This window comes from Bufo bufo, chromosome 8 (assembly GCF_905171765.1).
Source record: "Bufo bufo chromosome 8, aBufBuf1.1, whole genome shotgun sequence".
Lineage (NCBI taxonomy): Eukaryota > Metazoa > Chordata > Amphibia > Anura > Bufonidae > Bufo > Bufo bufo.
In genome coordinates, this window is record NC_053396.1 from 206,917,731 (window position 1) to 206,929,798 (window position 12,068).

General features: G+C 47.6%; 1 protein-coding gene across 2 annotated transcripts in view; it reads right to left on the reverse strand.

Annotated features, from left to right (window-relative positions):
• LOC120977034 (complement C4-like) overlaps positions 1-12,068 on the reverse strand; it is a 57,883-nt gene that overhangs the window by 15,147 nt on the left and 30,668 nt on the right. For both annotated transcript variants that reach the window (XM_040404758.1, XM_040404757.1), the window contains exons 19-26: positions 4,991-5,061; positions 4,657-4,796; positions 3,766-3,978; positions 3,592-3,643; positions 2,115-2,204; positions 1,314-1,517; positions 853-928; positions 571-727 (exon numbers count right to left, since the gene is read on the reverse strand). In XM_040404758.1, coding sequence (XP_040260692.1) covers positions 571-727; positions 853-928; positions 1,314-1,517; positions 2,115-2,204; positions 3,592-3,643; positions 3,766-3,978; positions 4,657-4,796; positions 4,991-5,061 — 1,003 coding nt within the window. The remainder of the gene's footprint in view (positions 1-570; positions 728-852; positions 929-1,313; positions 1,518-2,114; positions 2,205-3,591; positions 3,644-3,765; positions 3,979-4,656; positions 4,797-4,990; positions 5,062-12,068) is intronic.

Consider the following 12,068-nt stretch of genomic DNA (forward strand, 5'->3'; position numbering starts at 1 on the left):
GATTTAAGCCAAATCAGGCACACCCATCTGTAAGTAGGGTCGATTATAGAGTAGGGTTATGTTTCAAGGCTCTTTAACAAGTGGAACATTGAATTACAGGGTAGTTACCTATAGGTGGCATTAGAGAGTCAGTTCCGGAGGAGAGCTTATTTTCATATAGGTAGCATTGCCTGTAAGACTCTCTCAACCAGCTAGATCTCTGTAAGGAGAATCAGTACCCCTCGAGTGCTGAGTTCAATGATGAAACCTCCCCAATTGTGTTTTAAATCTATGTCTATGCAGGGGATTTGTAAACATGGAACTCTTGACATTCGACCTGAAATCCCAGGGAAGAAGCCATAGGATTTTTTATGATATGGCTGGCCATCCACAGAAGAGTGAAATAGTTTAATACTCATACAATTTCCTCATCTAAAAGGATTTTTGCCCAGTCATACTATTGCATTGATCACCTATGGCTGGGGGATTAGCACAGAGGTTGAGGTCACATAATATATCATGGAAAACAAAAGCAAGGAAACAGATTGTAAATGTGAATGAACGTAGGACAAATGTCTGGTTCCATGTTACCATCATATTTAGGTGGTACACTGGAGAGGTCTCCAGGAAAGCTCCCGAATCACTCTGCTTAGTGGTGAGGTACGTGGCAGATTTCCGGATTTCTTCCACATCAACGCCAATGTACTTACGGCAGAGGGACATGACTTTTGCCACAAAAGCGGTCAACCTAAGACATATTAAGAGATTTATATAGACAACCAAGCAACCATAGCACATCTTCTAGAAGCAACGTCAACCCGGTGAATATCTGGCATAGCAGTCACTGGTATTATGGAAGCACTCCCATCTTACCAAGTACTACTGGGCCTGTGCAGCCATGCAGCGTAGGATCCATCAGTCTTCCTGTACTGCAATATCCTTGAGTATCCTGGGGACAACAAAACAGTCAATAAGTACAATGAAGCCATTGTTCATATTGTTTGCAGCAGGTTCCTTAGGGTCGACCAATTCTTCGTCTACAGTAAAAACATGTTTTAGATGATTCCACCACCAAATCAGGAATTTCCGAAGCCCTACAGCTGAGAACAACTTCTTATGGCTTGTCTCTGCAGGGTTGTAATGGGATTCCCTAGTGCAGAATTGCGAAAACAGCTGAATTTGGTTGAGGGAGCGTTATGAGAAACTACCCAAATCCTTGGAAGAGTTCTTCTGTAGAACAAGTCATTGTGGCTATGGATTTCATTCTACGTGGTTATATTAAAAAAAATGGAGATCATCTGTGTAATCCAACATAAACTAATAGATGCGTATACCATTCCTCATGTTCTCCAGCCCTTCGTCCTTGCGGTCAGGTGGTAGCAATGTCCACTTATTTGTGTGATCGAGGTAGCGCAATGCATAGACCCCAGGAGCAGTGGAAATCATAGTTTGCTCGCCACAGCCGTACGGAACGCGGATCAGTCTACTAACCCCATCACTACTCAGGGTGTTATTTATGGTGTTTATTGGAGAGTCCACTGCAATTGGAAATAAGAGAAAGGTACATTCAAAAAGTTACACTAGAAAAGCAAACCTGGACAAAATAGTAGTATGTCATATTGTCCAAAGTCATACTCATGCCCATGGAGGTCAGGACCATGTCAGAAGTAAATATCGACTACTTAGTCCATCGGGCCAAGATCTTAATGAGTCTGAAAAGTGACAACCGAATGTCTACGTCAGGAATGTGCTCAGAGAGGTTACAGGTCGAACCACCAGAAAGCTGATTTCATGGATTTCACACTGAGCAGGCTGCAATGTACGAGAAAACGTGCAGGCTGCAGCAGAAAAACAGAGCAACATTTGGAATAAAAACCTATTGCAAATTTGTTTTTTGCCATAATACATCCAGTGAAATAAAAGAAATCCACTCAAAGCTGTACACTGCCTTTAAAACCACCTGGTGTCTTGTCTATAAATGTAAGATGATGACATAGAGATCCCTATCAAACAGTTAGGTCTGAGCTACGCGACAAATTCATGCAATCATTGTAGATCACCTCAGCCAGTCAATAGAATAGAAGGAGTGAACCTAAGACGTACAATGGTTTCCAGGCCATTGCTGTTCTACTTACTGCTCAACTTGATACTGGAATGGAAGTCTCCATCAGGGATCATATTTGAAGGCAGCTCCTCATCAATGATGATCTCCTTTCTTCCTCTATCTGAAAGACGTATGAGAATAAAGTGTTCATAATAGAAGATACATTCTGAATATAATGGTATCAGAAGCATTTGAGAAGACTCATGTACACTGAGCAGGTATACAGAGGATAGAGGTCAGTTATTTACAGGTATACAGAGGACAGGGGTCAGTGATGGACAGGTATACAGAGAACAGAAGTTAGTGATGGTCAGATATACAGAGAACAGGAGTCAGAAATGGACAGTTATGCATAGGACAGGAGTCAGTGATGGACAGGTATACAGAGGACTCGGGTCAGTGATGGACAGGTATACAGAGGACTCGGGTCAGTGATGGACAGGTATACAGAGGACTCGGGTCAGTAATGGACAGGTATACAGAGGACAGGAATCAGTGATGGACAGATATACAGAGGACAGGACAGGAGTCAGTGATAGACAGATATACAGAGGACAGGACAGGAGTCAGTGATGGACAGGTATACAGAGGACAGGGGTCAGTAATGGACAGGTATACAGAGAACAGGAGTTAGTGATGGACAGGTATTCAGAGGACAGGAGTCAGAAATGGACAGGTATACAGAAGACAAGAGTAAATAATAGAGAAGTACACAGATGACAGGGGTCAGTGATGGACAGGTATACAGATGACAGGGGTCAGTAATTGACAGGTATACAGAGGACAGGAGTCAGTGATGGACAGGTATACAGAGACCAGGGGTCAGTGATAGACAGAGGACAGAGGTCAGTGATGGAAAGGTATACAGAGGACAGGGGTCAGTGAAGAACAGGTATTCAGAGGAGAGGAGTCAGTGATGGACAGGTATACAGAGACCAGGGGTCAGTGATGGACAGAGGACAGAGGTCAGTGATGGAAAGATATACAGAGGACAGGGGTCAGTAAAGAACAGGTATTCAGAGGACAGGGGTCACTGATGGACTTTCATGGTCCTCAACCAGCTGCAATATTTCAGTGCTGTCTTCCAGATGTAGTTCCCAGCAAAGTTTCTTTCCTGGCAGCTATCACTCACAGGAATGTTTTTTTTTCATGGAGAAGGATCTATCTTGGCCTGCTTGGCTGCAGCACACACCAAACAAGTCTGCACTCTAGCTTGCTTACTAGCGGACTGCGCTAACCAGTGGAATATAGGACCAGCCTACTACCTGGCAAATGTAACTAAGAAACTGCCAGTTGACTGTTTGTACCCATCCATAGCCTTTTTGGGTTACATAGTTTATAGATCTGAATCAGTATCACAGTAAACATCTTAAGAACTCAGACAGTGAACAAAGTATTAACTCTTTAGCAGTGAGCTGCTGGGTCACTGCAATATGAGTCAGTGATACACAGGTACACACAAATATATATTTTCAAAACTATATCAATACTCATTCCCCACTGCTTACCCTTTGGATCTACCATGTAAGTTTTCTCTTCAAGAACTGAGACGCCTTCCCTCTGAGGAATTGAATATATAATTAATCTCAAAATGAAAATACAAAAAAATCGGCAAAAATTTTATTTCCTTGCTGCTGGCTTTTGGTTTATTGAGATCTATAGCAACAAATGTGTCGTTTTACCAAAACTCGAAGAGGTTTCTTCACAATGTCACCTATTCCATTTGGTCCTAGAGCCTTTACTGTCACCATAAGGTTTTCTCTTCCAGTGGGAACCACAACAAATGGGACAGATGTAGCGGATTTTGATGGCACGGTTACAATCCGTTCTACAGGGTCTCCGGCAGCTGTGGTGGCACTACATATGCCTTCTGTCTTCTCCAGTGATACTTTAACCTGCACCAAGATAGAGGATCAAACGAGTTTTGTAAAATGAAATGAGGCATGGGGCATTAAGGAGTCTTATACATCTCCAGAGGTGGAATTTGAAGCTCATGGGCCCCAAGGCAAAATACTTCTTGCTCTAGTCATTTTTATATGAAGCAGTGCTCCAAGTGTTAAGTAAGATAAAGTCCTGATCACTAGATCACCAGGGACTATGCGATAAATCATTAGATCTCCAGGGACAATACGATAACCCACTGGAGCACCAGTAAAAATACTGTATATGATAATAATAACCCACTAGAATACCAAGGACTGTATGATAATCCATTAGAACACCATGGACTGTATAATAATCCACTAGAACACAAAATGTATATATGATAGCCACTAGAAAACCAGGGACTATACTATAACCTGCTAAAACACTAGGGGCTGGATGAAAATCCACTAGACCACTGAGGGTATATATGATAGCCCATTAAAACACCAGGGACTATATGATAACCCACTAAAACACTAGAGCACCAGGGACTGTACAGTAACCCACTTGATCATCAAGGACTGACCTATTTGGGTCACAATACCATGTGACTGACAAAATAAGCCTCATTATCTTTTCATATGGCAAAACATTTTGCTTTAGTGGTCTATAAAGTGTGAGGAGCACTAGCTCGGTCCTGTTCTCACCTTTAGATCCATATTATCGTAATTATATAACACGGGCTTAAGCTCCATCTGTTCAAACCTCTTGACAGAATATGGGACTCGAAGGTGAACATGAAACGGCTTGAAGACTCTGACTTTGATGGGGTCGGCCACACAAAATCCTGCGGACATTAGAAGCCTATGAGAACGTCTGAAGGAACAGCAGACCTCCACATGGTGTTAGACACAACATTAGACACCTATTGGCAATATAGCCAAGCGGGCAGCATTTTTTTTTGCTATTTTTGCTTTTTATTTTGTATTTTAATAGGCTTAAAGACAAGACGTGGATACGGAGCGCTGCAGATTGCCTTACCTTTTCCTTCAGACATTCCGACTCCTTGAATCTCCCATGTGGTTATAGAGTCATGAACAGACAACGTTTCACTATTGGAGGAGAAATGAGCATACACATTACATTCATTTTATTTTTCCAGCTATAGTACATATGGGGAAGTGATTTGAGACAGTGCATAACGATAATGTAGCAGGCAGGGACTTTTAGTAACTAGTCAGAGCTAAGTTCAGGGAACTTTTGGGGCTGATTCCCACCAGAAGTGTGTTTGAAGGACATGGGTGATATGCGGTATTAGACATGCATGTAGGGTCATGCCACAGAGTGGAAAACTGACAGTAGGTCCGATGCCAGAGGTTTGAAAATTGGCACTCCAGAGATAGCGATGTGGAGTGGTCACTCCTAAGACATGTGCAGAAAACATTGGCTGTGAGTAGAACCAGTAGATCTAAGCTTCTATGCATTCAGCTGCCCATCAGTACTCTAGGCTGAGGGAAAAAGTGTGAAAGACCACCATCAGCAGTTACCATTCTACGTTGTGTTCTAGTAACCATACCACGTGTATTGCCTGGGTAAAGCCTACTTAAAGGGTAGGGCTTATCATGCTGATTAAAACTATACCTTTCTTTTGTCTGTATGATAAAGAGCTTCAGAGAGATCTGCAATTTATTCACATGCAAATAAGAAGTTTGAGCACCAGGAGGCAGGGCTGAATCCTTTGAGCACTGCTTTGTAACACCCCCTGTGCTCTTCAAACTCCCCCCTGTCCTTGATTGACAGGGCTAGTGTAGTACCTGATAGGTTCTATTACAGTCCAAAGCCTATTTTTATATAAGCTTATATTTTATCATGAACTATACATTTACAGGGACACGTAGCAGGTCAAAAGTCCATATAAAAACTACTACTAAGAGGTTTTTGCTCACATGTTATAGATAGCCTTGGACTCTGGTAAAGAGATAAGATAAATGTGTAGCTGGCTAAAAACATGTGTTACTGTTTAACTTAAACATCATGTCATTTAGGACTATATAAGTCTCACGAAATCAATAAATTCTTAGAGTCATTTTAAAACTACACAGCAGTCTGTCTTGCTTCATTATCACTCTCTCTGACGTCAGATATAAGAATCAAATCAAGCTGAATACCGAAGTCTTGTACCTGGGGTACACATTAAGGGGAAGATAAGGATATTTCCTTACAGTACCCTAGAGCAGAGGTACTTTGATGTCTAGACAATTGTGGACATTTGCCTATTTCCCCTATGCAAACTTATAAACTTACTTTATTTCACTTGAAAGTGTTAACTTCCACCGTTTGATACGGTGGAACTGCACTTTATATGTATGTTGTGATATATATATATCCTGTTCATTTGCACTGTATTTGTGAGGCTCTCCTGGAAGAGTTAATGAATACTGAGAGACTTTTGAAACTTTGAATAAGAAGCTGGTAATCTTCCACAACTACCACACGGTTTAAAGAAGAGCATGTTTTGTTTACCACCAAAACCAGACAGACTGACCTTTTGAATGTCTCTGTTATGTCTGCAAACTTGTTTTTGTCTGGAAAAACTGCTGTGTCATTGCCATTGAGTATTATTGAAGTTCTAATGCAAGTCTATGAGAGACGGAAAGTGTAACAATGTATCTGTTTATGCTGAGTTTCTCCACTCACCCCTCCCACTAGAACATTCTAGTCTAGCTAAAACTGTATATAAGGAGAGCAGTCAGAGCCCCTAGTGTTCTGCAGTTCGGAACCAGTGCTTGAAGGGAAAAAATCTGCCAGTCTGCAAGAGTGACCAGAAGAAGACGCTGAGATGGGGACGCTGAGCCACAGACCAAGGAGCCATCTGGACTACTGAGCTACAGACTGTGGGCCTCCAGCCTTTGGCCAGGGTACCAGCCTTCTGAGAGAGAGAGGGGGACTGCTAGCTCAGGCCTTTCCTCAACATGAAACCCTTCTTCTGCCAGGGAGGAGATTGGAGAAGCTGAATAGCTCCATTAAAGAAGCACACTGGTCAACTGCAGTGTCACGGAACCATGAACCAGACGTACAACAAGAGATAAATGAAAATAAGAAGGCTTTATTGAAAATAAAGCTGAAAAGCAAAAGTCCAAACGGATGGTGAAACCGAGCAGAGTCTTTGCGAAGCCAGAGGTCAGGAACCAGAAGGGTAGTCAGACGAAGCCAGGATCAGGAACCAGCAGGGTAGTCAGACGAAGCCAGGATCAGGAACCAGCAGGGTAGTCAGACGAAGCCAGGATCAGGAACCAGCAGGGTAGTCAGACGAAGCCAGGATCAGGAACCAGCAGGGTAGTCAGACGAAGCCAGGATCAGGAACCAGCAGGGTAGTCAGACGAAGCCAGGATCAGGAACCAGAAGCAGCAGCAGTCTTAGAAGCATGTGAACACAAGAGGACCAAGCAAGGAACTGAAGCCACAGACCTCCTATATATATGAGCTAGGCATCCAGCTCCTCCCAGGGGAAGGAGGAGCCGCAGGGTGGAAGGCTACAAGAAACCCAGGACCCAAGATGGCCGCCAGCACATGTCAAACGAAGGAGAGCAGCAAGCAGGTAAGACCATGACAGTACCTCCCCCTCAAGGGCCCCTCCTCCGCGGAGCACAAAACGGTTTCTGAGGGAAGCGTGCGTGGAAGGCTCGGAGCAAGGCAGGAGCATGGACATCTGCGGAGGGAACCCAGGAACGCTCCTCTGGACCATAACCACGCCAATGGACCAAAAACTGCAACCGACCGCGGACCAGGCGTGAGTCCAGGATATTGCTCACCTCATATTCCTCACGATTGCCCACTTGGACCGGACGAGGCCGAGGAACCGAGGAAGTGAAACGATTACACACCAGTGGCTTCAACAGGGAGACATGAAACACGTTGGAGATCCGCATGCCAGGAGGAAGCGCAAGGGCATAGGCTACCGGGTTTACCCTGCGAAGCACTCGGAAGGGACCAACAAAGCGAGGCGCCAGCTTGGGAGTGGGCACTCGAAGGTTGAGGTTGCGGGTGGACAACCATACACGGTCTCCGACCTGGTAGGAAGGAGCAGGCGCTCGTCTGCGATCAGCCTGGAATCTCTGGCGCTGCGCAGAGACCTCAAGGGACTTCTGGATCTGTACCCAAGAAGCACGTAGGACGGAAAGGTGATCCTCCACAGCCGGAATATCCTGGGGAGAGAATACCTCCGGTAACACGGCAGGTTGGAACCCATAATTGGCCATGAAGGGAGACGTCCCAGAGGAAGAGTTCACCGCCGTGTTCCTGGCAAACTCAGCCCAAGGCAGGAGGTCAACCCAATTGTCTTGGTGATCGGAGACATAGCAACGAAGGAATTGCTCCAAGGCCTGATTGGATCGTTCTGCGGCCCCATTGGACTGAGGGTGGTAGGCCGAGGAGAAGGAGAGATGAATCCCCAACTGGGAGCAAAAGGCGCGCCAGAACCTGGACACAAACTGACTCCCCCGATCCGACACAATCTCCTTAGGCAAACCGTGCAACCGGAAGACCTCCCTGGCAAAAATCGTGGCCAACTCTTGTGCAGAGGGTAACTTCTTGAGAGGAACACAGTGGCACATTTTGGAAAACCGATCCACAATCATGAGAATGACCGTATGGCCTCGGGATGCAGGGAGGTCCACAATGAAATCCATCCCCAGGTGTGACCATGGGCGCTCCCCGGTGGCTATGGGTTGCAGAAGGCCCAACGGAAGGTGCCGAGGGGACTTACTCTGGGCACAAACGGAGCATGCCGCTACATATGCGGCGATGTCGGAACGTAGGGAAGGCCACCAGAACAGACGTGAAACAGCCCAGGACAGCTGATTCTTTCCAGGATGCCCCGCGGTCTTGGAGTTATGGTAGGTTCGCAACAACCGAGTGCGCAACTCCTCAGGCACAAAACATCTGCCGTTGGGTCTCCCAGAGGGAGCACCAGATTGAGCCGCCAAAATCTGCTCACCCAGGGGAGAGGTCAGGCTGGTGCGAATGGCGGCCAGGATCTGATTCGGAGGTATGACCGAAGTCGGAATCGACTCCTCCCTGGACAGCTCGGAGTACTGCCGTGATAAGGCATCCGCCCTGATGTTCTTGGAACCGGGTAGGTAGGAGACCACGTAATTAAAACGTGACAAGAACAGAGCCCATCTGGCCTGACGTGGTGTCAATCTCTTGGCCTCAGAAAGGTAGGTCAGATTCTTGTGGTCCGTCAGGATGAGAACCGGAACCACCGAACCCTCGAGCAAGTGCCTCCATTCTTTAAGGGCCTGCACGATGGCCAATAACTCCCTGTCACCAATCAATTAGTTGCACTCCGCGGAAGACAGTTTCCGGGAGTAAAACCCACAAGGAAGCAGAGGACCCTCTGGTGTTCTACGCTGAGACAGAAGGGCGCCTACTCCCGTCTCAGACGCGTCCACCTCGAGGACAAAGGGCAACCCAGGGTTGGGATGCGACAGAATCGGAGCCGACACAAAGGCGGACTTTAGGGCCTCAAAAGCTCGGATGGCCTCGAGCGGCCAGACCTGGGAATTACTGCCCTTCCTGGTCAGATCCGTGAGAGGCTTGGCCAGCATGGAAAAGTCCCTGATGAACTTCCGATAATAATTGGCGAAGCCCAAAAAGCGCTGCAGGGAACGAAGACCACTGGGCTGGGGCCACTGTAAGACAGCCGAAACCTTCTCAGGATCCATGGAGAACCCCTCAGCGGAAATGATGTAACCTAAGAAGGTTACCTGGGATCGGTGAAATTCGCATTTCTCAAGCTTACCGAACAGCTTGTTCTCTCGTAACCGTTGCAACACTCGTCTGACATCCAGAATGTGGGCCTCCATGGATTCAGAATATACCAAGATGTCATCCAAATAGACTACCACACACTGCTGCAACAGGTCACGGAAAACATCGTTGATGAATTCCTGAAAGACTGCGGGCGCATTGCACAACCCAAAGGGCATAACCAAGGATTCGTAATGACCGGTCCTGGTGTTAAACGCGGTCTTCCACTCATCGCCCGCCTTGATCCTTACCAGGTTATATGCCGCCCTCAGGTCGAGTTTGGTAAAGACCGTGGCCCCTTTAAGGCGATCGAACAGCTCGGAAATCAAGGGTATCGGGTAAGCGTTCTTGATCGTGATGCGATTGAGACCCCTGTAATCGATGCAAGGCCTCAACTCACCGCCCTTCTTTTTCACAAAGAAAAATCCAGCCCCTGCCGGGGACGAAGATTTGCGAATGTGTCCGCGTGAAAGCGCCTCCCTCACGTACTCCTCCATGGCCTCATTCTCCGCTACCGACAGTGGATAGACTTTGCCACGAGGAGGAACGGCACCAGATTGTAACTCTATGGCACAATCGTATGGGCGGTGCGGAGGTAGGGCAACCGCGCGCACCTTATCGAATACATCCCGGTACTCCTCGTATTCAGGAGGCAACAGAGAGTCCGAGGAAGTACACAGCAACTTGACAGACCCATGGATGCAACTAGCCCCACACTGCGGTGACCACGAGAGGATCTCGACCGATCTCCAATCGAAAGTCGGATTATGCTTCTGGAGCCAGGGGTACCCCAAGACCACCGAGTAGTGTGGAGACGAAATAACCTGGAGGCAGACCGACTCTCTGTGAACGGCACCAATGGCTATCCCCACTGGAAGGGTCTCATGAGTCACGTGTGGCGGCAGAAGGGGTCTGCCGTCTATCGCCTCAAGAGCCAGTGGGGAACCTCGAGCCTGCAGAGGAATGGAATTGGCGGCAGCGAACACACTATCAATGAACAAACCACCAGCACCAGAGTCCACCAACGCCTGGGTCGTCACCGAGCCCCCGACCCAGGAGAGGACAACAGTGATCAGTGGTTTGTCAACACGGGAAACCGGGGACGAGGAGACTCCACCCAAGATCTGCCCCCGACAGGATCTCAGGGTACGAGCGTTTCCCGGACGGTTCGGACATGCCAACCGAAAATGCCCACCGAGACCACAGTACATGCATCGGCCCTCGCGTCTCCGGAGTGCCCTCTCCCCCTCGGACAGGCGAGCAAACCCCAGCTGCATGGGTTCACCCCCAGACAAGTCATCCCCAGGAGGCGTGGGAGGAGAGGGAGGCACGGGTGGGACAGCAAACGTAGGCACCAATCTGTTAGAAGACCTCCGCAGGTTCTCCTTAAAGGAAGGTCTCTCCCTGAGTCTGGTGTCAATCAAAATCAGGAAAGAAATAAGAGACTCGAGCTCAACTGGTAGGTCCTTAGCTGCAACCTCATCCTTCAAGGCATCCGAGAGACCATGAGAGAAAGCAGCGACCAGAGCCTCATTATTCCAGCCCACCTCTGCTGCCAGGGTACGAAACTCAATGGCGTATTCAGCTACGGATCGTGAACCCTGTCTGATGGACATAAGGAGCCTCGCAGCAGAGGCAGCACGAGCCGGCACATCGAATACCTTCCGAAGAGAAGCAACAAAACCGGAAAACTCGGCAACCACCGGATTGTTGTTCTCCCATAAAGGGCTGGCCCAGGCCAAGGCCTTGTCCGAGAGCAGCGAGATCAAGAAGCCCACCTTTGATCTCTCAGTAGGAAAGGCATGTGGCAGCAACTCGAAATAAATGCCCACCTGGTTAAGGAAACCTCGGCACTGAGTTGGCTCTCCCCCAAAGCGCTGTGGAAGAGGGGCAGAACCGGTCATACCCCGAAACACCGCAGGCGCAACAACAGGTGTCGGGGTAGACTCTGGCGCAACAACCGGAGCGGCAGTAGGAGCGAGCCCAGGAGCGACAACCGACCCATCGGCAACGGGAGCGAAATGAGCCGTGCGTTCAAGCAGGGTTTGCAACGCCACAGCGAACCGACCCAACAGGTGATCCTGCTGATCAAGTCTGGCAACCAGCGTGGGTAGCGAGGATGGCCCTGTACCGTCAGAATTCATGGCTTGGTCCTAATGTCACGGAACCATGAACCAGACGTACAACAAGAGATAAATGAAAATAAGAAGGCTTTATTGAAAATAAAGCTGAAAAGCAAAAGTCCAAACGGATGGTGAAACCGAGCAGAGTCTTTGCGAAGCCAGAGGTCAGGAACCAGAAGGGTAGTC